Source organism: Grampus griseus, assembly GCF_964374135.1.
Source record: "Grampus griseus genome assembly, chromosome: 8".
Classification (NCBI taxonomy): domain Eukaryota; kingdom Metazoa; phylum Chordata; class Mammalia; order Artiodactyla; family Delphinidae; genus Grampus; species Grampus griseus.
Window position 1 is genome coordinate 99,355,129 of NC_139002.1, and position 27,097 is coordinate 99,382,225.

General features: G+C 42.6%; 1 protein-coding gene across 3 annotated transcripts; it reads right to left on the reverse strand.

The window, feature by feature from the left end:
- Nucleotides 1-6,191: 6,191 nt before the first annotated feature.
- Nucleotides 6,192-20,688, reverse strand: LOC309825795 (glycine N-acyltransferase-like). Of its 3 annotated transcripts, none has more exons than XM_082659504.1 (6): nt 20,395-20,688; nt 15,184-15,279; nt 11,791-11,898; nt 10,199-10,325; nt 7,700-7,871; nt 6,192-7,274 (listed from the first exon to the last, which is right to left on the reverse strand). In XM_082659504.1, the coding sequence occupies exons 2-6, from the start codon at nt 15,259-15,261 to the stop codon at nt 6,872-6,874; spliced, it is 888 nt and encodes a 295-aa protein (XP_082515630.1). In that variant the 5' UTR covers nt 15,262-15,279; nt 20,395-20,688; the 3' UTR covers nt 6,192-6,871. The 3 variants fall into 3 exon arrangements, with proteins under 3 accessions (XP_082515630.1, XP_082515629.1, XP_082515631.1); XM_082659503.1 differs by having other exon boundaries at nt 15,184-15,303; XM_082659505.1 differs by lacking the exon at nt 15,184-15,279.
- Nucleotides 20,689-27,097: the final 6,409 nt, after the last annotated feature.

Sequence of the window (27,097 nt, forward strand, 5' to 3'; positions counted from 1 at the left end):
TAGGGAGGGTGGGAGGGAGGGAGACACAAGAGGGAGGGGATATGGGGATATATGTATACGTATAGCTGATTCACTTTGTTATACAGCAGAAACTAACACAACATTGTAAAGCAATTATATTCCAATAAAGTTATTAAAAAAAAAAAAAAGAATACCTACAAAGTCCCTTCCAGGGAGGCTCCAAGGAGGTCTTTCTCAGATTTCTTTTCCAGAATCACCTGCTTTTAGATCATGTAAGGATTGATCATGTAATTGGTGAGGAAAGGCAGCCTGCTCCTATTGAAGGTAGCATTGAATGTACTAAACTAGTCTTTTTCAACATTTGCCTAGATCAGATTGTAAAATATTGGAATTTCGTATTGACGGAGCTATTTCCTGTGACGTGGGCCTGCCAATGAGCTGATCATACCCATATAGGATGGGACATAATGGGATAATACTCAGCAATAAAATGAATGAAATACCAACACACACAACATGGCTTAAGTCTCATAGACGTTTGGTGAATGGAAAATCCAGGCATAAAAGGGTATTCAATATATGATGCTAATTTTACAGAGTTCAAGAACCTGAAAAATTAATCACTAAAGAGATCTTAACCAGCCCTTGCCTCTGGTAGGGCTGTAGATTGGCAAAGGGTATGAAAGAATTTTTAGACGTGACAAAATTGCTCTATTTTTTGAAAAGAATGCAGGTTTCCTGAGCGTAAGTAAGCTTGTTTCAACCCCACAGAACTACTCTCTCTCTCATTTTCAAAGAGAGAGAGAGATTCTCTGTGTATTAAACCTGTTGCGTTGTTGTATGTCCAAACACTTCTTTAATTTGTCCTTTTAATTAGATACTATTTTGCCTGTCTCTATGATTGTAGGTTTAAGACCTTTCAGAGAAATTTGATGGCATCACTTCTCTGTTTGCTAAGTATCTGGGGCTGTCAAGGAGAAGTCTGAAGTCAGTAAGATTCTTATTCTTCTTATCAAAACCCCTCAGTTTATCCCCTCTCTCTGGAACCTTGTATGATCTTGTCTTCATCTTTGGTGCTCAGAAATTTTTTTTTGGCGGTACGTGGGCCTCTCACTGTTGTGGCCTCTCCCGTTGCGGAGCACAGGCTCCGGATGCGCAGGCTCAGCAGCCATGGCTCACGGGCCCAGCCGCTCCGCGGCATGTGGGATCTTCCCGGACTGGTGCACGAACCCGCGTCCCCTGCATCGGCAGAAGGACTCTCAACAACTGCGCCACCAGGAGAGCCCTGGTGCTCAGAAATTTTACGGTAATATATCTAATGAGTTCTTTTCACGCTCAGTCTTAAGTAAGTTATTTCAATCTTAAATCATTCCTCACTTTTGGAAAATCTGCTTCTTCTGGTGCTCCTGCCACCTCTTCTTTTTCTTCCTTTTACATTATTTTCATCATTCCATTTGCTCTGTTCTCATTTTTTGGAATGTCATTTAGATGGGTCTTTAAATTTGTCAATGTTGTTCAGTTCCCTTATATCTTCTTTCATATTTTCCATCCCATTTTCATTCTATGTGATATTCTGAGATATACCTTCTACCAGAACTTCTCAGCTTTCTAATTATCTTTCAACCGTGTCCATTTTGCTACTCAGTCCATCCGTTGAGATTTTTATTCAAAGTTCCAGTATTTAAGTTCCGAAATCTCTAGTGGATTCCTTTTTAAGAATGTAACATAAAATATCCACAACTATACTTTTCTAAAGTCTCCTAATTGCTCTATTTCTCTTTCAGCAGGTGTGAATTCATCCACAGGTCAAGTTTGATGCCTTTCTTTCCTTGTCAATTCTTTGGTCATTCCTGGTTTTCTTTTTATCTTTGAGTTTGAGGGTTCCTAGTCACAATGTTAAAAGAGCTACTGCTCCACGTCCCTGGTATTTTGGAGGATGGGCCTGGAACTTTACAAGTTGTGGCGGTAATTTGCCCTCTTTGTGTGAGGCCCACCCCTCTTTCAAGGGTCAGAGCTCTCTGTAGCTTCCAGCCCCCAAAGCCCCTCCCCTACCCCCCACTGCCTTCTCCTCTGGTAACACTCACATTTGCAAAATGCTTAGCAAAAATCAGGATGGAATCAAAGGCCAACCAGCCACGCTTGCATAATCTAGCTCTGACCAATAACAGGCCTGAGTTAGGTTTATCCTAGTTTGTTCTTCTGTTGACTGGGGGCCGATCTGCCTTGCATGGTCTTCTAGTGGACATTTCACACATGTATTATAGGTGCCGGTTTCTTACACTTTTATTTCACCATAGTCTTACTCCTTTTCATTCTCCAGCTTATAGGAATTACCCAGCACACCTGGAGCATCAATAAATTCTTTTTTCTCTTCCCTGACTCCTATTGATGTTAATTCAATCACTTGATGAGAATTCAGCAAATGATAACTGGGCTCCATCTGCAATCTTGAGCCAATTCTCTAACTTGCATTTATGCAATCCTTTTCATATCTAGTTTTACAAGTGCATGTATTTTTATCTGCATTTTAAAAAAATGGGAAAACAAGATCTACAGTGTTGATGGGATTTGCCCAGTATCATACACTGAGTGGCTGAACCATACTCGTAATTCAGATACATTCCTGACCCCAATCCCATGTTTTTACCCCATTACCCAGGGTACTAGATTTAGGCGTATTAAAGCAATAGTCTGTAACTATACAACATGTAGCAGTTGTAAAGCACTTTCACATGCATTGTGTTATCTTTTCCTCATGAAAGCCCTTGATATAGCATTATTATTTATCCTAGACAGGAAATCTTGCAATTAAATAAGAAAGTTACCAAGACAACTGAGCGATGACACTCGGGGTCTGGAGACTTCAAGTCTCTAGACAGGCACGGGCATAAACCTTGGGGTATCCCAGATATTTCTTTGCCACCTACCTCAAACAATAAGGCAATCAACACGTTAAAAGGATATCCAAATAAACCCACCAAAGGCTGGGAAGTCTTGTTTCCCATAAAATATCTTCTCTTCATCTTTAAGGACACTGGATTGCTCCTTTTCATTCCTTTTTTTTTTCTTTTTTTCTGTTCAGTGGCAGTAATTTCCACTACTCTGTCTTCCGGCTCACTGATCCATTCTTAGTCTACTACTGATTCCTTCCAGTGTATTTTTCATTTCAGTTATTATATTCTTCACCTCTCTTTGGTTGTTCTTTATATTTTCTAACTCTTTGTTAAAATTTTCTACAGTAAGTCCCCTACGTATGAACTTTCAAGTTTCGAACTTTCAAAAGATGTAAACATATGGTCCCATGTCTCATCACGTAAGTTAGGTCACATGTCTGGCGTACATTGTCACGCGTGTGCATCCTCTACAAGTGGCTGTGCTTTTGTGTGCTGTACAGGACTGTATAGAGTACAGTAGTGCAGTATCTTTTTTCAAGCCCAGGATGTCTGGAAGCAAGTATAAAAGCAGCGGTGAGGTAGCTGGTACTGCTAAGAAGCGCCAAGCAACAACAATGGAAACAAAAGTGAAAACAATTGCGAGACTGGAGTGAGGGGAAAAGACACCTTGCCCTTCATCTCCTATTTCTGACGATCCTTCAGCTCTACCATCTCCTCCCTCCTCTCCCTCCTCCAGTCAGTAACTCTTCTCGCCTCTTCCCTCAATGCCAGCCCCTGCATGCCAGCTGTTGTACTGTACTACTGAACTTTTCAAGGTACTGCACTGTAAGATTAAAAATGTTGTCTTTATTTTTGTGTCTGTTTGTTTTTTATGTATTATTTGTGTGAAAAGTATCATAAACCTATTACAGTCCAGTACTATATAGCTGATTGTGTTGGCTGGGTGCCTAGGCTCACTTTGTTGGACTTAACGAACAAATTGGACTTACAAACACACTCTTGGAATGGAACTCGTTCATAGGTAGGGGACTTACTATAACGTCTTGCTCTGTGTATCCACTATCCTCCCAAGTTCCTTGATCATCTTCGTGATCACTACTCCGAACTCTTTCTCAGGTAGGTTGCCTATCTCCACTTCACTTAGTTCTTCTGGGGTTTTATCTTGTTCCTTCACCTGAAACATATTCCTCTGCTGCCTCATTTTCTCTAAGTTGCTATTTGTATTTTTATGTATGTGGTAGGTTAGTTACATTTCTTGGCCTTGGGGAAGTGGCCCTCTGTAGGAGGCATCCTGTGTCCCAGCAGTGCACTCCCCTCTCGACGCCCAAGCTATGTGCTCTAGGCGTTCCCCCTAAGAACGCTACGTGGGTTTCTCTGTTGGGCTGGGCTAAGTGTATGGGCAGTCAGGTAGGCCCCCAGCTGGTCGGTTGCCAGGCCCTGCCTTGTGTGGATGTAACTGGCTGCTATATAGTGGGGTCTGGTCCTGAGGTGACTAGTTGCAGAATCCTAGGGGGTCCCTGGAGCTAGTGCTGGCTCACTGGTGGGCGGAGTCAGGGTCCCAAAGACTCTGGGATTGTTGCCCACCCACCGGCTGGTTAAGTCAGATCTTGGGGTTAGTGCCAGACTACTGGTAGGCATAGCTGGTTCCTAGAGTATGGCTCTGGAATCCCAGAGCTCATTTAATATTATTGGTGGGGGACGGTTCTTGACTCAGTTGGGTATGGGGTCCAGGGTGCCCTAAAGGTTGCGTTGGCCAGCTAGTGGGCTGGGCCAGGGCCCAGCCAGTGCCAGTGTGGGATCTGGCCTGCAGTGTGGGATTGTAGTTTTCTAGCTTCTTGTGTCTGCCCTCTGGTGGGCGAGGCTGGTCTAGAGGCATGGTCTAGCTTCCTGGAGGGAAGGGCCGGTCCACTGGTGGGCAGAGCTGGGTCTTGGCCCTCTGGTGGGCTAGGCGTGTCTAGAGGCAAGCCCAGAGGTGGCTGTGGGCTCTTTAGTCTTTAGGCAGCCTGTCTGCAGATGGGGGTGGATGTGTTCCTTGCCTAGTTAGTTGTTTGGCCTGAGGTGTTCCAGCACTGGAGCCTACAGGCTGTTGGGGGGCCAGGTCTTGGAGCTAATGAGGCAAGAGGTTAGCTATCAACAACGTCCCGCTATACGCTGCCACCAGTGTGTTCTCCTTTACCAAAGCCTGAATTCCTTCTCCCTGTTTCAGAACCACAAAGCCTCTCTCTCCCTGACGACTACAGGGAATTCTTGGAGGGGATATCACCTTGTACTCATACAGAAAGGAAAGTAGTATGGCAACAGAATTTTCATCTATAGTCTAGGGAATAAGATGTATTCTATTATTTCACTAAACCAGTGGTTCTCAAAGCATGGTCGCTGGGCCAGCAGCATCAACATCACCTGGAAACTTGCTAGACATGTGAATTCTGGAACTCTCCCCAAGATCTACTGAATCAGAAAATCTAGGGGTGAGGCCCTGCAACCTGTTTGAACAAGCCTGATAAGTGATTCTGATGCAGGCTCAACTTTGAGAACCACTAAACTAAATGTCAACCTGAGGTGACTTTGCCTCCAGGGGACATTTACTAATATCTGGAGACATTTTTAGTTGTCATAATTGGGATGGAGGGTGCTAATGACATCTAGTGGGTAGAGGTGGGGGATTCTGCTAAACATTCTACAAATGCACAGGATGGACCTACAGCAAAGAATTGTCCAGTCTAAAATGTCTGTTGCGCCAAAGTCGAGAAACCTGCTCTAAACTGAGCCTTCTCTCTCTCAACTGGCGAAGAAATTAAACCTCAGTTGAGTGTGTCTGTGTGTGTGTGTGTGTGCGCGCGTGCGTGTGTGTGGGTGTGCGCGTGCATGTATATTTGTGGGGGTCTTCATCCCCAATTCCACAGCTTAATTTCAGGCTTAGGTGGACCAGAGGGAACGAGTTCTTAATCCAGGTGATCACCTTCATTCAGGTGCTCTGTTTGCTGCCCGGTACTGGTGTTTAGTGCTGTTTCTCTCGAAGGGCTGGGGCAGGAAACTCTCCCACCTAATCTGTCCCAACCAGGAAGAATATCTTTCCACACCAGCAACCAGATTCTCCCATGAGACAATGGTCTGAACCGCACAGAATTCTGGCATCTTGAAGTAATATGCCAAGGTCAAGCGGAACAGTAGGCATCCATGCTATAACCCCCACCCCCTCAACTTCCATCTCTTCTCAAGCCCCACCTTCCTGAGGCTGGGTGTTCCCACTTTCCTCTCCCCGTTAACTCACACCATGTTTCCTCATCACGAACCACTTAGCTTCAGCTTATACAATCAAACACAAAATCTCTTTATTGTTTGAGGGTTTCAGGTGACTTTAGGAAGCTCAGCTTTTAGGAGCAATATTGAATCATTTTCCCCAGAGTGGAAGGGTGGGGGGGTACAGGCTAACATAAGTTAGTCTTTTTCTTAATAACTCTCCCTGCTATATCATGCATAACATATTTAACATAATATACCATATATATTTGTATATAACATATTTAATATACCTATAAAGCAGCAATCAGAGGAGAGGATAATGTCTACAGACCTAAAGAGTAGAGTCCACTTGCTCCTCACTAAGCGAAAAGCCATAGAAAGAGAGGAATAAGTCATAATGCCCAGGAAGTGTTAGCCCTCCCTGGAAAAACTGGCAAGGGTCTACCAACCCATGCCCTAAGAGTCCCAGGGGAAGCCATTTGGGGCAACATGTAGCGGATGAAGAAGCATGGTGGAGATACTGGAAGCTTGGGGACCAGAAGTATGAAACCACTGCAGGAGGACCGGATGCTGCTTCTGCTGAGGTATCTAAGGCAAGCTCATCGACGGTGGTGGTCCTGTCGACCATTCACACTGCTGCCCCGGGACCCACACGATGTCCACTCCTTTACCTACGATTACAGTTACAATTGGTTCTTTCCCTCCACCCACCCGTCGGCTCCTCCAGCTGCATCCTCAGGCCCATCCCGAACTGTCTTGGATTCAGGGCTGCTTCACAGAGGCACACAGTTCCACTGGTTCCAGTCGCAGGGCACAGGGATATGATTCAGACTGCGACTCATTTTCTGCATAATTTTGTTATTCTTGTCTACATGAGAATACACGGGGAAGCCACGTTTGATCAGAGCCTGGGTCTGGTAATAGATGACGTAGGTGACGAGACCATGGCCCCGGTACTCAGGCAGGGTGCCCCCCATCCGCATCTCTCCTGTCTGGTCCATCAGGGACCAGGACACAGGGGTCCCCTCGGGCCCCAGCAGGCAGAAGGTGGGGAAGGTCCGGATACAGCGCTCGATGAATCTCTGGCTCCACTCATTGCCACCGAAATGCCAGAATTTATTCACCACGGCAGCGTGGGTAGGATCCAACGATGAGAGTTTAAACATCTCTTGGTCACTATGGATGTTCCAAGAGAAAAGCAAAGTCCATGAGTTTAGAGGTTTATATTTGTTCTTACCTCTAGTATCTTGAGAGACAGAGTAGGCAGAGGAAACAGCGAACGCAAAGTCTGGAGTATAAGTGAGCTTGTAATGACAGAGGGACAGAAAGAAGGCCGATGTTGTCGGATTGAGTGAGCTAGAAGGACAAGACAGGTCAAAGAAGTTGACATAGGCCTGATGTACTCCAGGTGAGACAAGAAATGGTGGGGTATTTTAAGCAGGGGAGAAACACGGTTTGAATTACGTTTTTAAAAAAGATTCTTCTGGCCGCTTTGAAGAAGATCGATTGTGGGCAGACAGAGTAAAAGCAGAAAGAGAAGTTGGGAGGCTGCTCTGTCAGTGAGAGGTGTAAGTAGCGTAGAGAGCTTTTATCAAACTCACATGGCCTTGGGTTTGCCATGGCTAAGTGATAAGTTCTTTACATCCAGCAGGGAAGGAGCCAGTTCCCTTATTGCCTCAATCGCCATATAGAGAATGTTTTGTGATTGCTTGACTTTGAAGGATTTAGTGGCTGCAAGACTTTGTATTACTTCATTCAGGCTGGACTGTGAACCTGGATGGGATTATAAGGAGAAATGCAATGATTTATGCCCATTCTAGGGAGAAGCTCTCCAGTGGAGTAAGAAGTGTCTGAGGATTTCTAGTCAGAGAATTTTGGTGATGGGCTCGGTGCTGCTACTGTATGACTGGGCTCATGTAATCAGGATTTGTGCAATTTTCCTTGTTTTGGAAAAGCAAAAGCATGCCTAGAAATTCATTCAGCCATGGTCATGCCATTAGAGGCAATACCAGGACTGGAACTAAGTTTTCTGGGCTACATAATCATGCAGTTTTTTTGTTTGTTTGTTTGTTTTTTGTGGTACACAGGCCTCTCACTGTTGTGGCCTCTCCCGTTGCAGAGCACAGGCTCCGGACGCACAGGCTCAGCAGCCATGGCTCACGGGCACAGCCGCTCCGCGGCATGTGGGATCTTCCCGGACCGGGGCACGAACCCGTGTCCCCTGCATCGGCAGGCGGACTCTCAACCACTACACCACCAGGGAAGCCCAATCATGCAGTTTTGATGATCAAAGAAAGTGAGTTATAATAATTATAGTTTCCGGGACTTCCCTGGGGGAGCAGTGGTTGGGAATCCGCCTGCCAGTGCAGGGGACACGGGTTCAATCCCTGGTCTGGGAAGATCCCACATGCTGTGGAGCAACTAGGCCCGTGAGCCACAACTGCTGAGCCTGAGCTCTAGAGCCCGTGTACCGCAGCTGCTGAGCCCACGAGCTGCAACTACTGGGGCCTGCGCACCTGGAGCCCCTGCTCTGCAATGGGAGAGGCCACCGCGATGGGGGACCTGCGTAACTGCAGCTAAGAGTGGCCCCCACTCACCGCAACAGGAGAAAGCCCACGCACAGCAACAAAGACCCAACACAGCCAAAAATAAATAAAATTTTTAAAAATAATAATAATTATAGTTGCCAACATCTCTGGAGTACTTACTATGTTCCCAATGCGGTAGATTGTTGCAGTAATGGCCCACAGTTTGCCCACATCTCCTTGTACCCATTCCCTGGAATAGTCCCCTCCTGCACTGCATCTGACCTTGGCCATATGACTTGTGTTACCAATGGGAAAAAGTAAATTTGATGCAGAGAGAGGCTTAAAAATGCTTGCACATTGGAGCTCACCATGTCTTTGTGCTTCTGGTTAACTTGAGGCCAACACCACATGAAAAGGCCTCGGCTAGCCTGCCGAAGACATGTGCTCTTATCATGACGTCACCAGGGCCTAGCCAGCACTGACAGTCAGACCATCATTCAGACTTGTAAGTTAGGCCATCTTAGAGTAACCAGCACACAGTCACCCATCAATTGACTGTAGATGCATAGCTACACCCAGAGGAGACCAGCAGAACAACTGCCTTGCAAAGCCCAGTCCAATTGTTGGTTCACAGAATTATGAGGTTTGCTATGCAGTGAAAGTTAACTGAAACATTCAGGTATTGCACTAAGCAATTCCTAGCTAAGATTTCATTTAATCTTTTCAACACTGCTGTGTTTTAGGTACCATCATTTATTTTTTTAGTAAATTCATTCATTTATTTATTTATTTTTGGCTGCGTTGGGTCTTCATTGCTGCGCACGGGCTTTCTCTAGTTGTGGCGTGTGAGGGTTACTCTTTGTTGCGGAGTACGGGCCTTAGAGCACGTGGGCTTCGGTAGTTGTGGCCCACAGCCTCAGTAGTTGTGGCATGCGGGCTCAGTAGTTGTGGCTCACGGGCTTAGCTGCTCCATGGCATGTGGGATCTTCCTGGACCAGGGCTCAAACCCGTGTCCCCTGCATCGGCAGGCGGATGCTTCACCACTGCACCACCCGGGAAGTCCTAGGTACAATTATTACCCTCATTTTTATATATGAAAGTCAGGATCTCAGATAGGACAAGTCCCTGGCGAGGATCACATGGCAAAGTAACAGGCAAATGCCATCCTAGGTAGTCTGACCCTGGAGACCACGCTCATAACCATATAAGTTGCTCTTTATGACCTAGGAGGTGTTCTGTGACATGAGTTGTCATTCCAATTCTGGGAATGAAAGTCCCTGGGGAAAGCTCTGCTCTGATACCCAACTACCCTAAGGCATGCTGGATATGTCCACAAAATATGCCATAAATCCTTAGCTCTCAGGGGATTACATTACAGTCCTCTATATGAAGCCCATTAGGTATAAGCTTTGAGGGTGTTTTTCCCCCTTTACAGGTATAGTTGCAGCTGAGTAAAAAAAACTGACAGCAGGCTGAGGGTCTGGGGCTTGGAGAAAGGAGATATATGTCATAGGAGAAATTGTTCAGGATGGAGATGTGGTTCAGCACAGATTCCATTCCTTTTATACTTACTTTGGATCTGCAAATGCTGTTTCCAGTTGATGACTTCTGGTAAGCTGAGGAATTCCTGACAATTTTTGAGGTCTTTGGAGTAGATATGGTAAGTATTGGTGTAGTGATCAAGGTCATCTGTCATGTCCTGTTATCATTGAGAAAAGGGGGGCAAAACAAATGTCTTATTTTTCATGATTGTAATACTTTTTTCTAAATTCTACTATACTGTGGTATTTTTAAGTACTAAAATATTGGTGTTTGTATTGGTGCTTTAGAAATTTTTCTGAATCATTTAAATCATGAGATCAAGATGGGAGATTCAGGTGTTCAAATTATGATGAAAAACTACAGAACAATACTATTCTCTACCCATATATTGTATTAAAATTTCAACTCAAGCAAAGACACAACTATTTAGAAAGGATTCTTCTATATTTTCATCTTCTTCAACAGGAAGAAGAGAAAAGCAATTGACAAGGAAAAGCTTCCGTTGCAAGAATAAATGTTTCTATATTTCAAACACTTGCAGAATACAGAAGCTATGAAGATGACAGTATTAAATTTGGTTATTGACATTTCTGGATTGACATTTCCATCTATACTAAATTAAGACAAAGAAGATGAAAACCAATTAGAAATGCTTTCATAAAATAATACAAGAGTTGAACAAATTGTAATTACAGAAAAACAAAGAAACCACTTATTTAGAAAGATCCCCTCAAATTATTAAATAAGAGATGTGATTATTTGGAAGAAGAAACAGGAAAATATTATCTTGAGTGCAGAATTCGAAACCTTTTCAAAAATAGTTGGAATTGTTGCACAAAAATACACTCACAAGTCAGCAATGATACCACTAACACATTTTGTTTCTTAAGATCTCATTTAAGATAAAAGGTCAAATAATTTTATTGCAGTTCAGTTTTTATTATTAATATAAATTTCTTCATTTTATATACTGTTTAATTCCATGGATTTTAAATAACTTATTATTTGTAGGAAAGATATATTTGTATTTTTATAAAGTTATAATTTTACTGGATGTTTTAAAATAAACTTAGGGTTTTTTGTCTTTGAAATGTATTAACTATTTAGTTTCACTAATTTCTAAATGTTTCCCCAAAATGTATATGGAAATTCTAATATTATAAAAAAAATTTTTATAATCAGCCAACGAACTGTCCTGTTTCATACCTTCCTATCTTTGTCCTTGTTACTTTCTCTGGTTAGACTGTCCTCCTTTCTTTGTCAGCCTAACAAAGATATATTTATCTACAAAACCCAGTTCAGATGAAACATCCACTAAGAAGTATATCTAATCTGATCCTGTAACCTCCATCTCCAAACTCCATAGTTTAATCAGCTTTTGCCTGTGCTATCTCCGTATATTGTACATTTTCTGTTTTTGAACATTTTACACTAAGTTGTAATTTATTTACTTACCTGTATTCTCCTCCAGGCTGTGGGGCTCTTAAAGGCAAGGACTTACTTGTTCACTATCACTGCAATTCATTTCTGTAGCCCCAGGGTCTACCACATTGCCGGGCACACGGTAGGCACATAGCAAATACAAACATAGATGCAAATTCATTCCACATCTGGCACCTTACCTGCTCCTGAGGGCGGATAACCACTGTATTAAAATCAGGCCACCTGTCCACCAGGGCCTTTAGCTTGAAAGGGTTCCCCTGGTTCATGTGGAAGACGGTCCCATAAACCTGCAGTATCCGGACAAAGTGAGAGGGTCAGCTTATTAGGAAGGGATGGCAAAGTGCCTTGTTTGACCAGGACAGGTTTATGTCTATGAAATTGTGAAATTTTACAGCGGTAAAGGGACAAATAGGGCATCTGTGTCTAAAATCTCCACACGCTACTTTCTTTTTTTAACCTCAGATGAGAGCTTTTTCTTCCCATCTAATATAAATCAAACATGTATATGGTAAAATATTGGGACAAATAAAGTTAATGATCATAAGAACACCATTCTTTTTTTTGTAGGATTTAATATTATCTTTTCCCAGACTTTCTTCTATTCATACTCGTAGAGATACACAATTTTACAAATGTAAAATGATCTGATACATGGTATTTTTCACCACTGAATAAATTGTGGGTGTATCTCTATGTTCATAAATACAAAATTTTTCAATTATGTTCTAATGATAGGATTCCATTATATGGTTGTATCATGGTTCATTTGTGCATTTGTCTACTGAGGGTCATTTCAGCTGTTTCCAAATTTTCATTTTAACAACTAATTCTTTGCAGAGCATGCTTGCACAGAAATCTTTGCATGGGCACCTGATATCTTCTTAGATTATCCATCAGGTAACTGCTGGTTCAAAGGATATGGACATGTTTAAAACTCTTTAACATGTATGTCCACAGTACCCTCTGGAAAGGTAATTTCCTCCCACAATAAGCAAAGGCTAAAGCAAAATGCTCAAGAGAATGGGCTGCGGAAGCCCACAGTCTCGGTCCAGTCTTGAGTCCCCAGCCCCGCCTTTTTGCATAGGTTGTTGAGAGAGAGGGGAAAGCAGGGAGAGGATGAATGAGATAGCCTGTGGACATTAAGTGTCCTGGTGGTTTGGGGGTGGGGGAATGCAGCGGTGGATACCACCATGGGCCACATGACTATTGTGAACATGAAGCCTCTGCAGATACCAGCATGGAAACGTGCCAACGACCAAAGGTCAAAAAACAATGTACGCAGTTTAATGGTTTCTACCATGGGTAGATGATGACCAAAGACTGTACCAACATCCTTCCCTCCTACCACCCTCCACCCGACGTGGACTATTGATGTTACACTATGGAGAAAGAGAAGGGGAAAAAAATCTAAGTTGCCTGAGCTTATCTGAAATCATTGTTTTCAGCCATGAATGGAGGCTTGATATAGAAATTCCGTATAGTTTGGCAAAATATAGATGTTTCTTTTTATGCCTTTGCATTTGGGGGTGTGTAAAATTGCTTTAGATTAATACATTATCCATTACAGGATCTGAAAATATGTGTAGTTCTTCCTCTTTCTTATTCTCCGGGCTGAATTAATTAAAACTCTTTTCTTTTTTTTTTTCTGCTGAACTCAGAACGTAGTGAGCCAGGCAGCTACTCTACATGAACTCAGCTGGAGTTGACACATGCAATAAAATGTACTTAATATCCAACACTTAGAAGAACAGATGGACGTTTTGTCAACGAGACTCAAGCAAGTATTGAGTTCTAGGTTATACCTCCATTAAAGGTACCTGGCAAACAGCTATTCTAGATTTCAACTAGGGTAAGAATGTATATCTTTCATATACAACCAATGCTGTTTCTTCATGAAAGTTGTGGACCCAAGAGGGCCGCCTTATCTTACCACAGAGGTGCTCCAAGTAAGGACACTTGGGAACCACCAAGAGTTTCCTCAAGATGTTTGGGGTCCACTTAACCCAAGGACCAAAGAGAAATTTAAATCACAAAATTCTATACTACAGAGCATGGAAGAAAAACTTTTAGGTTGAAGAATTTTCAAAAATAGCTACTTACCATAAAAATATCTTAGGCAAGCATTCATAACATGTATAACTGATGTAACCTCTAAGAAAAATTGACTGTCTCTTTGAGAGGTTGCCTGGATCTTAAGGATTATCAAGTGAAAGTAGTTAAATATTAGGTAACAGAGATTAATATTAGTGAGATCCACCAAAGTGGGTGACATTTTAGTATTAAATTAGTGGATTTGAAAGCATTTTCGGCAGTAATTAAAGAACAGGGCGAGTTGTTTCATTAGTCTATTTCTAATAAATGAAAATGAAGCCATATGATCCACAAATAAAATAATGCTAACATTTTTCTCCTTTATACAGAAAGATGGAGTAACATATCTATTGGGGGTGAGGCAGATGAATGCATTTATCTTATCTAAAATGTATGCATCTTATAGGAGTGTCTTATAAAACAGTAGAAATCTAGTTCTCTTTCTACAAAAAACTTTCAGGGAAACAAGTTGTTCTCCAAATACACACACACACACACACACACACACACACACATTCACACACACACGGTTGTACTTAAATTCCACTGGAATGGGCCCCATCCCTTTGGTTGCTAAAGAAAAACACAGGTGAGGACCCCAGACCATCATTAGAGTTGCTCTCGAACAGTTCTGGATGTGGGCATCTATGTATATGTTCTATTTAATCCTGAGATTTCTGATCAATTGTACTTGGTTAACAGAGGTCCTCAGAGTCAGGCACAAAATAGCTTGATATGCCGTAAGTTCGGAGCAATTGGAAAATCTAAGTGAAATAGAAATTGACTTATCATTAATTTTAAAGAAGGCTCATGACGGTTAACCTCTCACCTGGCAAGTGTTCTTTTAAGGGGAACAAATTTAAAAATTAACATGTAGTCTCAGCTAACTTTGTAGGAGAACTCTGGGCAAGTTTCCAGTGCTATTATGGAACATTTCTTGGAAAGGAGCAAGGGAATACTTTTTGAGTCAGCTTGGAGCAAAAAGCAATGCCAGGTCTCAGGCATTCCTACGTCTATACCATAGCACTGCAGCTCACTATTTGTGGGGTATTGGGCGAAGCACTTCACTGAGCCTCCACCTTCACATCAGTGACATGGGCATAACAGCAAATGCCTTGTAGAGAGGTTATGCAAATTAAATGAGAGAAAATGTGCACCAGTGCATGGCACAGAATAGGTGCTCAATAAAGATTAGTCTCTTGGGCTTCCCTGGTGGCGCAGTGGTTGAGAGTCCGCCTGCCGATGCAGGGGACGCAGGTTCTTGCACCAGTCCGGGAAGATCCCACATGCCGCGGAGCGGCTGGGCCCGTGAGCCATGGCCGCTGAGCCTGCACGTCCAGAGCCTGTGCTCCGCGGTGGGAGAGGCCACAGCAGTGAGAGGCCCGCATACCGCAAAAAATAAATAAATAAATATTAGTCTCTCTTTCCCTTCATCACAGGAACTTTCTATTCCTACTCCCCTCAGAATTTTCCATTGTCACCTTTAAGGATGTAGGAAGGCTCTTCCTCAAGGATTTCTCCAGCATCTGCAGCATCTGGGCACCTTGCAATGGGAACATCGTGCAAGACAGCCTGTTCTGGAGAGACAACCAGGAAACAGCCTGGAATGAGAAGAGCAGGAGGAGATTCAGAAACAAAAGCAGCAAGTTCTCTGCTAATTGCCAGAGCCCTCTTCCGTCTCTCTTTATTGGCGTCCTCTTCACTAAAGTCATCAGCCATTCCAAGGAAGGATGAGACTGGCAGAAAGTGCAGAGCCTGCCTTCTGAATTTTTCAGCTCACCTTCTTAAAACTTTGATGAATTCTAGTCATTAACTTCACTTTACATTAACAAGCACATTCTAAAGTATATATAACATTTTTTTTTGAAATTTAGTTGCTATCAGTGATTTTTCTGACTCTACCAGTAATAAGCTGTGCAACCTTGGAAAGTTACTTAGCTTCTCTGTACCTTGGTTTCTTCAAAGTAGATGGGATAATAGTATTACCTGACTTATAGAATTGTCAGAATTAAATGAGCTAATCCTACCTTGGTTTCTTCAAAGTAGATGGGATAATAGTATTACCTGACTTATAGAATTGTTGTGAGGATTAAATGAGCTAATCCTACCTTGGTTTCTTCAAAGTAGATGGGATAATAGTATTACCTGACTCATAGAATTGTTGTCAGAATTAAATGAGCTAATCCTACCTTGGTTTCTTCAAAGTAGATGGGATAATATTGTTACCTGACTCATAGAATTGTTGTGAGGATTAAATGAGCTAATACGTTAAAAGAGTAAATAAGTGCTTAAAGAATATCTGTCACATAGTAAACACTGAACATATGTTATGTTATTACTACTACCACTCCTCTTCCTTACTGTCTTTTCTTTCCCCTCCTCTTCTCCCCTCCTTCCTTCTCCCCACTTGAGTTAAAGTGCTGTATACTGCATGAATTTTTTTTTTTTTTTTCAGTATGCGGGCCTCTCACTGTTGTGGCCTCTCCCGTTGCGGAGCACAGGCTCTGGACGCGCAGGCTCAGCGGCCATGGCTCACGGGTCCAGCCGCTCCGCGGCATGTGGGATCCTCCCGGACCGGGGCACGAACCTGCGTCCCCTGCATCGGCAGGCGGACTCTCAACCACTGCGCCACCAGGAAAGCCCACTGCATGATATTTTGATGCCACATTTTTAATATAGGGCTTTTTGACATGCTTTAAAATATAAACAAGTTATCTTATTTGCTTGTTTCTTTATTTAGGCCACACTATGTGGCTTGCGGGATCTTAGTTCCCCAACCAGGGATTGAACCCAGGCCCCGGCAGTGAAGGCGCCGAGTCCTAAGCACTGGACCGCCAGGGAACTCCTTGTTTGTTTAATTGCCAAGTCCTATTTCAAGCTGGTGCTCTCACTTTATCACTGAGCCTCACCCTATTTTTGAGTTTTACTCCATCTCTAAGCCTTACTCTTGGATCTGTGATACATGCTGCATAATTACTAGGTAGCATAAAAATAGTATTTTTACATATTTGACTCACTGCATCAAATTGGGATGCTCAAAACATCCCATAAAATCCTACTGACATGAAAAAGGAAGAAAAGAGGCAGTGTCACAGTGCTCTGATTTGGAACTCTGATCTTAGGAGTACCAAGTTACTTTTGTTTGTTTTTTTGGCGGTACCCGGGCCTCTCACTGTTGTGGCCTCTCCCGTTGCGGAGCACAGGCTCCGGACGCGCAGGCTCAGCGGCCATGGCTCACGGGCCCAGCCGCTCCGCGGCATGTGGGATCTTCCCGGACTGGGGCACGAACCCGTGTGCCCTGCATCGGCAGGCGGACTCTCAACCACTGCGCCACCAGGGAAGTCCCCAAGTTACTTTTTAATGAAGGCGCCGAAGAGGTATTCTGAGAAGATGTTGTATTAAAACCCACCATGCCTGAGATGACATGCTCCAGGCCAGAACTGGGTAAATTTGTGCTTTTAGAATAGCAAGGGCACTTCTGTTTTTGGCCAAGGTGGAATACAATAAGTCCCTTATATACGAAATTTCAAGTTTTGAACTTTAAGAGATGCGAACATGCGTCGCTCATCCAACCTATGGATCAAGGAGTTATAATGACTTTTGTTTTTTAATATTTATTTATTTGGTTGCGCTGGGTCTTAGTTGCAGCACGTGGGATCTTCATTGCCGAGTGCGGGATCTTCATTGCGGCATGTGGGATCTAGTTCCCTGACCAGGGATCAAAACTGGGCCCCCTGCATTAGGATGCAGAGTCTTAACCACTGGATCACCTGGGAAGTCTCAATTATAGTGACTTTGAAGAAATATTATTTATTTCACACTTTTCACCTGGCAGTAAAGGCGAGTGATGAATCAGGAACAATCTTGCAACAATTTTGGAAAGATGATAACATCTACAAGGCCATAAAAAACATTGATTTGCTTGTCGTGAGGTTACAGCCGTCACCATGAGTGGGGTTGGGAAGAACCTTTACCTGCAGTTTTTGTGCATGACTTTTGTGGATTTGAGAAGGTGGATGAGGAGTCCAAAGAAGTCTCCAGCCACTTAGTGACCCTCAGCGAGAAGCTGGAGCTAGATCTGCAATAAGACGACTTCACTGAACTCCGTGCTGTGCCACATAAGGAGCTTACTGATGAAGACCTGAAGGAACTGGTGGCCCAGAGAAAGGACGAAGAGACACAAGAGGAAGAAGAGTAACTGGAGAACTGAAGAGATTCACGACGTAGGAAACAGCAAGGGGATTTTCTTTATTTGAGGGGGTGCTGCTAGTTTTTGAGGCACGGGTCCCAAACGTAGAACGGTACACGAAAGTTGCAGCAGCCGTTCAGAATGCAATCCAGTGCTACCGTGTCATCTATGATAAGAAAAAAAAGAGCTACTACCCAGACATCACTGGATTGTTTATTCAAGAGAGTAGATAGAATTGAATCCAGAGGCTCTTAAGACTGTAAAAAGTATAGCATTCCTGAAGGCCAATCTTATCTTTTATCTAGAGGCAACTCACAAGGAGTATAAGATGCAACATAAAGATGAATGTCAAATCTGTGGGGTGGGACTTCCCTGGTGGCCCAGTGGTTGAGAGTCCACCTGCTGATGCAGGGCACACGGGTTCGTGCCCCGGTCTGGGAAGATCCCACATGCCGCGGAGCGGCTGGGCCCGTGAGCCATGGCCGCTGAGCCTGCACGTCCGGAGCCTGTGCTCCGCAACGGAAGAGGCCACAACAGTGAGAGGCCCGCTTACCGCAAAAAAAAAAAAAAGAAAAAAAAAATCTGTGGGGTGAAGTCAGAACAGCCATCGTTAAAACGTCTACAAATAATAAATGTTGCAGAGGGTGTGGAGAAAAGGGAACCATCCTACACTGTTGGTAAACTGGTGCAGCCACTATGGAAAACAGTATGGAGGTTCCCCAAAAAACTAAAAATAGAGTTGTCATATGATCCAGCAATCCCACTCCTGGGCACATACCCAGACAAAATTGTAATTTGAAAAGATACATGCACCATTATGTTCATAGCAGCACTATTTAAAATAGCCAAAATATGGAAACAACCTAAATGTCCATCGACAGATGAATGGATAAAGAAGATGTGACATATAGTTATACATACATATATACGTATATATATATACATACATATATATGTATATATTATACAAAGGAATATTACTCAGTCATAAAAAAGAATGAAATAATACCATTTGCAGCAACATGGATGGACGTAGAAATTCTCATACTAAGTGAAGTAAGTCAGAAAGAGAAAGACAAATGCCATATGATATCGCCCACGTGTGCAATCTGAAATACGACACAAATGAACATATCTACGAAAGAGAAACAGACTCACAGACACAGAGAACAGATTTGTGGTTGCCAAGGCGGGAGGGGGGTAGTGGAGGGATAGAATGCAAGTTTGGAATTAGCAGATGCAAACTATTATATATAGGATGGATAAACAACAAGGTCTTACTGTATAGCACACAGAACTGTATTCAATATCCTGTGATAAACCATAATGGAAAAGAATATGAAAAGGAATATATATATATTTATAAAACATATATATATGTATATATGACTGGATCATTTTGCTGTACAGTAGAAATTAACACAACATTGTAAATCAACTATACTTCAACAAAATTAAAATATCTGTGGGGTGTAATATTACCATATTTCCTGAAAAGTATAGGGTTTGGAACCACCCTCCAAGGATGCACACACCAACCAACAACCAATCCTGGTGTCTCATAAATAAGGTAGATTGAAAACTACTGAGACTGTGATTCTCCAGGGCATTGGACACACTCACTGTGAGCTGGCAGAACTGGACAACAGGCAGTGTCCTTGGGAGTGAAATTCAGAACTTTGGACCTAGTTATTCCCAGAAGAAGAAATTAATCCAAAGAAGACAATTCAAAAGAAGAAAAAAGCTCCCAGCAGAATCCGATAAAGCTACACAAAGATAAGCAAGGACTGAACAAAATCCCAGTGTTCAACAATAGGGAAAGGAAATATAAACTATGGTGCGACTCCATGATATTAGCATAATTCCTATACATATGGACACATGGGAAAGGGTTGAAATAAAATGAGAAAATGTAGGGCCTAAAACAGTTCACATACCACATACATAAGCATACATTTATAAGAGGACACAGACAAATAAAAAGATAGATTGTGGTAGTAGCAATATAGGCGAAAGCTTTCAAGTAAGTTTGTTTATTATACGATTTAAATAAACAATAGGTCTGGTCTGTATTCTTGTCCTTACTCAGCTACTCATTTCCTCTCTGACTTTATGTACAGCAACCTTCATGGAGACAAAAACTGCCTACTTTAAAATATAACCAGGAGGATTCAGCAGGGTGCCGTTCAGAGTGTTTTCACACATTAAGTGCTCCATTCAGCACCCCTAGTGCCAGAAAATGCCCAGGTCTTTCCTCATTCCTGTATTAGTTCAGATCCAAAAACTGCAAGAATTTTTCATAGTACCTAACGAGTTGCCTTTTACAGAACAGGTGCCAGATACACGTTTCTTACGTTGAAGTTATTCCTTTTCCTTAGGTGTATTTGTCATCGTATTCTGAACAGAACAAAATACGAGCATTTTGATTTGTCTCATGTTAAGTGGAGAGGATGTCATAAAGCAATGATTATCTTTTTTTTTTTTTTTTGGCATGAGTTCTCACCTGGAAAGCTGTCTTCACACCGAGCTTTGCAGGAACAAATGAAGGGGAGCGACCTTTAGATCATGAAATTTCCCTCTGGTGTAGACAGTTAAGCAGGTCTTGCAGAGCGCTTTTAGGTACGTTTTCTTCACAAATTGCCGAGCCGAGGCTTGTCATGTGGACCTTGCACTAGGCAAAAAGTTGGGTGTTAGCTCTCGTGAAATCTCTCCCTTGCTCTCTGGGTCTCATGTTGAGGGAGCTGGTTCTGCAAGGTTGGGAGGCTGCCAGTGCGCCATCTGAGCTTCTCTTTCTGAAATGCCGGGCTGCTCTTTGGCCCGCAGTCCCTGTCATTACTCTGATAACCAAGCTATGTGAAGCCAACGAGCCAGGAACTGGAAGGGTCACGCTGTACAGGCAATGCCTTTCTCCTCCCCTTCCCATTCTCAAGTACCAGCAATAAGAGAAAGATATTAGGAAAGATATGGTTCGGGTCTGGTTTGCAGAATCTGACTTTTCTTCCTTCACGTATGCAGTACAGAAAATTGCACAGGGTGACTAAAGCTCCTAGGACCCTCGCTTTTTTAGGATAATCTGTGTCCTCTCCCCTGCCCGTTCTGAGGCTCCCGTTAAACATCCCCACAATGATTCAACTCGGGCACTTCTTAGTCTCACTTTTTTTTTGCGGTACGCGGGCCTCTCACTGTCGCGGCCTCTCCCGTTGCGGAGCACAGGCTCCGGACGCGCAGGCTCAGCGGCCATGGCTCACGGGCCCAGCCGCTCCGCGGCATGTGGGATCTTCCCGGACCGGGGCACGAACCCATGTCCCCTGCATCGGCAGGTGGACTCTCAACCACTGCGCCACCAGGGAAGCCCTTAGTCTCACTTTTATAGAGAAAGAAACTGAGGCTCAGTGTGGCTGAACTGGATAGAATTTAAACCCAGAGCCTTTCACTCCAAAGTGCCCAGTACCCCACATGAACACTTGTTCTACCATTCTCAGAAGAGAAAGGAGGGTCCATAGAAAAGAGAGCCCACTCTGCGAAATGACCAGGGAGGGAAGGTTGACACTATCTGGGTTCTCGACCTCATCACTCTTGTCCTTGTTCAGCAGGTTAGTGGAGGGAAGGAGTCACTCTAATCAGAGGAGCAGGGACAGGGTTGCCTAGTGTCCAGAAAGTTGAAAAACCTTGTGTGCTCCTTCAGTCCATAAACCAGCACAGCACAAGTTTACACATGTTCACTTCTGTCCTCCTAGAATATTAATTTTCCATCTTGTCTCCTGGAGTTGAAGTTGTTATAATTATTCATTACTCTTTCTCCAAGGCTAAGGGCCATTGAAACTGTTCTGTCTCAGAATGGCCATCATCAAAAAGTCTACAAATGATAAACGTTGGAGAGGGTGTGCAGAAAAAGGAACCTTCCTACAATGTTGGTGGGAATGTAAACTGGTACAGCCACTATGGAGAACAGTATGGAGGTTCCTTAAAAAAAACAAAAATGGAGTTACCATATGATCCTACAATCTCACTCCTCGGTATATATCTGGAAAAGACAAAAACTGTAATTTGAAAAGATACATGCACTCCAATGTTCATAGCAGCACTATTTACAGTAGGCAAGACATGGAAGCAACCTAAGTGTCCATCGACAGATGAATGGATGAAGAAGATGTGGTATGTATATACAAACATATACATATATGTATGTATATATAAAATAATATTCATAAAAAAGAATGAAATAATGCCATTTACAGCAACATGGATGGATCTAGAGATTATCATACTAAGTGAAGTAAGCCAGACAGAGAAAGACAAATATCAAATGATATTGCTTATATGTAGGATCTGAAAAAAACAAAGATACAAATGAACTTATTTACAAAACAAAACAAAAAGAGACCCACAGACATAGAAAACAAACTTATGGTTAACGAAGGGGAAAGTGGGTGGGGTGGGGAAGGGGTCAGCCTAGTGGACACCTTGGCCCCAGTAGAGTCCATATCCCACAAAGACTATCTACAACGCAAGAGTAGGGTCCTTCTCTCTCCCACCTGAACCCAGACCCCTGGTCCTCTGTCTCTTTCAGCCCTTGCACTCACTCACTCAGTCAGAAGATTCAAGAGTCTCTATTACCCTTTAACCTTAAACTACTCTCTTAACCTCTCTGGAATGTTTTCCCAGCTGGAAAAAAAGTGTTGTCATGTCGGGTTTTCTCTGCTCTTCTGTTACCAACCCTCTCCAGTGGGTCCCCAAGAAGGATTCTCCTGCGTGGCATCGCTCCCACCAAGAAAATGAGAACTAGTTCAGCTTAGAAGCAGAGGAAAGCTTTATTCTTCCATCAGGGAATGGAGAGGTGCAAGTTCTGGCTCTAGGGCACACACTGTCCCTGACAGGTGGTGGGCAGGGCTGCCTTATAGGGTTCTCTCCTTGGCAGGGCGGGTGCGGAGTTCTCTGGGGTCTGGGGCAGGCATATTGCTCAGGGCTCCAGGTGGCAGTGTCGGGTGCAGGGTCTGTGCGCACGGCCCTCTGCTGCTGCCACCATCTTGAATCTTGGCGTTGTGGGCAGTGCTTCTGCACAAGGCCCTCAGAGCTGAAGCGTCCGTGCAGCCATTTACACCGGGAACTCTGGTCTGAAGCACCGGGTGTGAGGCCTCTGCACGAGGCACCCTGTGAGCAAATGAAACCAGATGAAGCACAAAAGAAAAGAGAAAGGTTAGCCTTTATTTTATTACCCAGATTCTGTTTGTATTCCCCGGGAACTGGTTTTGATTTTTTTTTTAATTTTTATTTTATATTGGAGCATAGTTGATTAACAATGCTGTGTTAGTTTCAGGTGTGCAGCAAAGAATTTTCACTTATACACACACCCGTATCTACTCTTTTTCAAATTCCTTTCCCATATAGGTTATTACAGAATATTGAGTAGCGTTCCCTGTGCTATACAGTAGGTCCTTGTTGGTTATCTATTTTAAATATAGCAGAAGGGTGGGAGGGGGCAGGGATAGATTGGGAGTTTAGGATGGACATGTACACACTCCCTGGGAATTGTTAATGGGATTTGCCGGTGACACTTCCTTGACTCTGTGGTTATTACCTTTGCTGTGTTACACAGGATAGCAGACATAAATCTTCTCACACACTTTGGGGTCAGGTACAAGGGAAAAGGTTCAGGAGCACTGGCGTCAGTTTTCGTGGAAGTGTTTCTCTGGGTGCTGGGTTAGGGCTGCCAATGACGAGAGAAGCAGCACAGCAGTGGGGCTCAGATGAGTAAGATGGGGCCAAACTAACAGGGTTGAGATCCTGACTGCACCTCTTACCTACTGTGACCTTGGACTGATTAGTTGATCTTTCCATGTCTCTGTGTCTGTATCTACAATAAGGAGTAAATAATAGTACTCTTATCTAATAGGGGAATTCAGGCAAGTGTGTTTCCCTGTCTCTACTGATCCCTAATGAGTTCCAGGAAATATATGATCTTGTAGTTTATCCAGCCTTTTCTCATCATTAGTGTGGGAACAAAGCTTTCTCCGCTTTCTAAATCCTAGGTAGAAGTAGAAATAAGATCATATCTTTTCTTTTTTTTTTTTTCATATCTTTTCTTAATTTAGATATGCATAGTTATAATTGCTTAGACAATAATAACTTAAGTTCCTGGTACATGATAAGCATATAGAAATGTTATATTAACTAAATGAAAAATTATCTAATACAATGCAATATGCATCTGCTAATGTGCATAAAAATGTTTAGTGGTTGGGACTTCCCTGGTGGCGCGGTGGTTGAGAGTCCACCTGCCGATGCAGTGGACGCGGGTTCGTGCCCCGGTCCGGGAAGATCCCACCGCGGAGCGGCTGGGCCCGTGAGCCATGGCCACTGAGCCTGTGCTTCCGGAGCCTGTGCTCCGCAACGGGAGAGGCCACAACAGTGAGAGGCCCACATACCGAAAAAAAAAAAAAAATTTAGTGGCAATAATTCTTTCCTTAGGGCGCTAGGTCCAGTCATACTCATGAGGCCAGTGGAGTTCATGAATGTCTGATAATTTAGCCAATTCTGGTTCTAATATTCAAAATTCTGAATAAAATAAGGTTAGATCCCCAGTGACATGCGAGATTGTATCAAATTATCTAACAGATGTATAATTGCAGTCCCAGAAGGAGAAAAAAGAGAGGAACTAAACATTTTTTAATGGCCTCCAAATTGCAAATTTGGTTTAAAATATCTACCTACACAACCAAGGATCTCAATAAACCCTAAGCATGATAAACACAGAGTAAAACAAGCCTAGAAACACAATAATTAAATTTCTGAAAGGCAAAGATAAAAGGAAAGTCATAAAAGCAGTCAGAGTCAGTAACATGGCATAATAGGAAACCCCACACTCCCCAAAGCCTAGGCACACCAATTTTAAAATAAGACACAGCTCAACTCCCCTTGTGAGAAATCCAGAGACCACTTGAGAGGCTCCTTCCTGCACACCAGGTGGGCATGAAACCAGCAGTACTGAAGCCACTAGGGAAATATGTGGTACCTTCTTACCGTACTCCCCCAAGCCCTGCAGCACAGCACTTCACACTGGGAGGAAGACCCCAACTCCCAGCTTGTCCCAGGGAAGACGAGAGGACTGGACCGGACATGCAATGGTCTGACTTTTCAGGAGCAGCCTGAGGGACTTATTTTTCCATCTTGCCTGAGTCTGAGTATTGAGTGGAAAAAGCCCCATGTTGGGAACCACTGAGAACAAAGATGATGGTTTGAACTAGTGCACGCTCATTGGTACTAGCCCCTCCCCCCCAGCTTAATGCAGAGTGAGCAAAGGCAAAACCCCCAAATTCCAGCTTTTCCCAAAAGCAAAAACTAAAAATTGTTCGCAAGAATGTAGAGAAATTCAGCCACTTGTGCACTGTTGGTGGCAATGTAAAATGGTGCAGACTCTGCGAAAAACAGTATAACAGTTCTTCCAAAAATTAAAACTAGAACTACCATGTGATCCGGCAATTCCACTTGTGGGTATATAGACAAAGGAGTTGAACTCAGGGTCTTGAATAGCTATCTGCACACCCATGTTCATTGAAACATTATTTACAGTAGCCAAGATGTGGAAGCCACCTAAGTGTCCACGGACAGACCAATGGATAAAGAAAATGTGGTACATACATAGAATGGAATATTATTCAGCCTTAAAAAAGACGGAAATGCTGCAATATATGACAACATGAATGAAACTTGAGGACTTTATGCTAAGTGAAATAAGCTAGTTACAGAAGGACAAATAGTGCATGATTCCACTTATATGAGGTATCTAAAGTAATGATACGCATACAAGCAAAAAGTGGAGTGGTAGCTACCAGGAGCTGGGGAGAGGGAAAGATGATGAGTTGCTTATCAATAAGTATAAAGTATCCATTTTGTAAGATGAAAAAATTCTAGAGGTCTGCTGTGCTCATAGAGAACAATACTGTGCTGTACACAGTTAAGATCTCATATTTTTCAACCACAATAAAATACATAAAATTAAAAAGTGGGGGGACAAAGCAGGCAGAGACATAAAAGACACACTTCCTTCAGGGAATAATAAGAATTGCAGTTGACTTCTCGTCACTACAAAGTTCGAGTGCACTGGAACAGTATCGCAAAAAGTGCTTCAGGAAAAACAGTGATAAAATTCTACATCTTAGTGAAAATACCCTTCAAACTTTAAATAAAATAAAGCCCTTTTTCAGGTAAAAAATAAGCAGCTAATATAATTTATTACTAGAATCTGTGCTGTTTTACGTTGTCAGTATTCAGAAAATTCCAGTGATGCGATGATGATTGCAGATGTCATACAGAAGTGCTGTTTTAGACCAACAGAATTTCAGGTCATCTCCCGAGATAAGGAAGGGCTTCTTCCTTGATGTACCAGCTTGGAGAATCCTTTTTTTTTTTCTACCACTGGTACATCCTCAGTGTCTTTCTTCTCTGATAATCATACCTATGATTACACTAATTCATTAGAGATGTGAGAATTTTGTTGTTTCATGGCTTTATTGAGATGTGAGAATTTTTTAAAATTCCTGTGTCTTGGAGGAAAAAAATATATATACATAAATATATAGATGCATACCACTAGAGACTAGTACCTAATGCACTATTCTATTCTCAAATTCCTTTTTGAGGAAGACAAAAAATTCATTATCTTAAAAATATATTTGATGACAATGCAACATTTTTTGTTTCCTTTCTGAACTCTTCGAAGGGTGGATTGTACTACAAGAGAAAGTTGAGAGTAAAGTCATCTTCCTGAACATTTTCGAAGCTTTAATTTTCTGAAACCGCACAGCACACTAGTGCATAACATACAATGTTAGTTGGAGGGTTTTCAGTATGTAAAGTCCTTTATTAAATTGTATAAAATGTCCTACAGCTTGGTATGAGAATAATGGCTGATATTAATTGTAAAACTCCTCTTTACACGCAAAAGAACATTACATTTGAAGTATCCCTTTCTACCTAGAGTAGTCTTGTCTTGATACAAGTAATTCATATTCATCCTGCAACTTGAAACAAGTTGATAACATGCCAATTTTTTTATCTTGTCAATTTAGAAAAAAAAAGTCATATTCAGTATTTACAGATTTAACCTAGTTCACAGAATGTACAAATGTTATGTGTGATAATTTCCCACAAATTCGATCCAATTTTATAGATTTTTCCTGATTTACCTCAAATTCAAAGTATCTCTG

Bases quoted from the DNA above. Each gene is read 5' to 3' on its own strand.
- LOC309825795 (XM_082659504.1), bottom strand. From the start codon at position 15,261: ATGTTCCCATTGCAAGGTGCCCAGATGCTGCAGATGCTGGAGAAATCC. The intron at 10,326-11,790 runs GTAAGGTGCCAG...CAATGATAACAG, and splicing joins TTATCCGCCCTCAGGAGCAG to GACATGACAGATGACCTTGA. The intron at 7,275-7,699 runs GTGAGTTTGATA...GAACATCCATAG, and splicing joins CATGGCAAACCCAAGGCCAT to TGACCAAGAGATGTTTAAAC.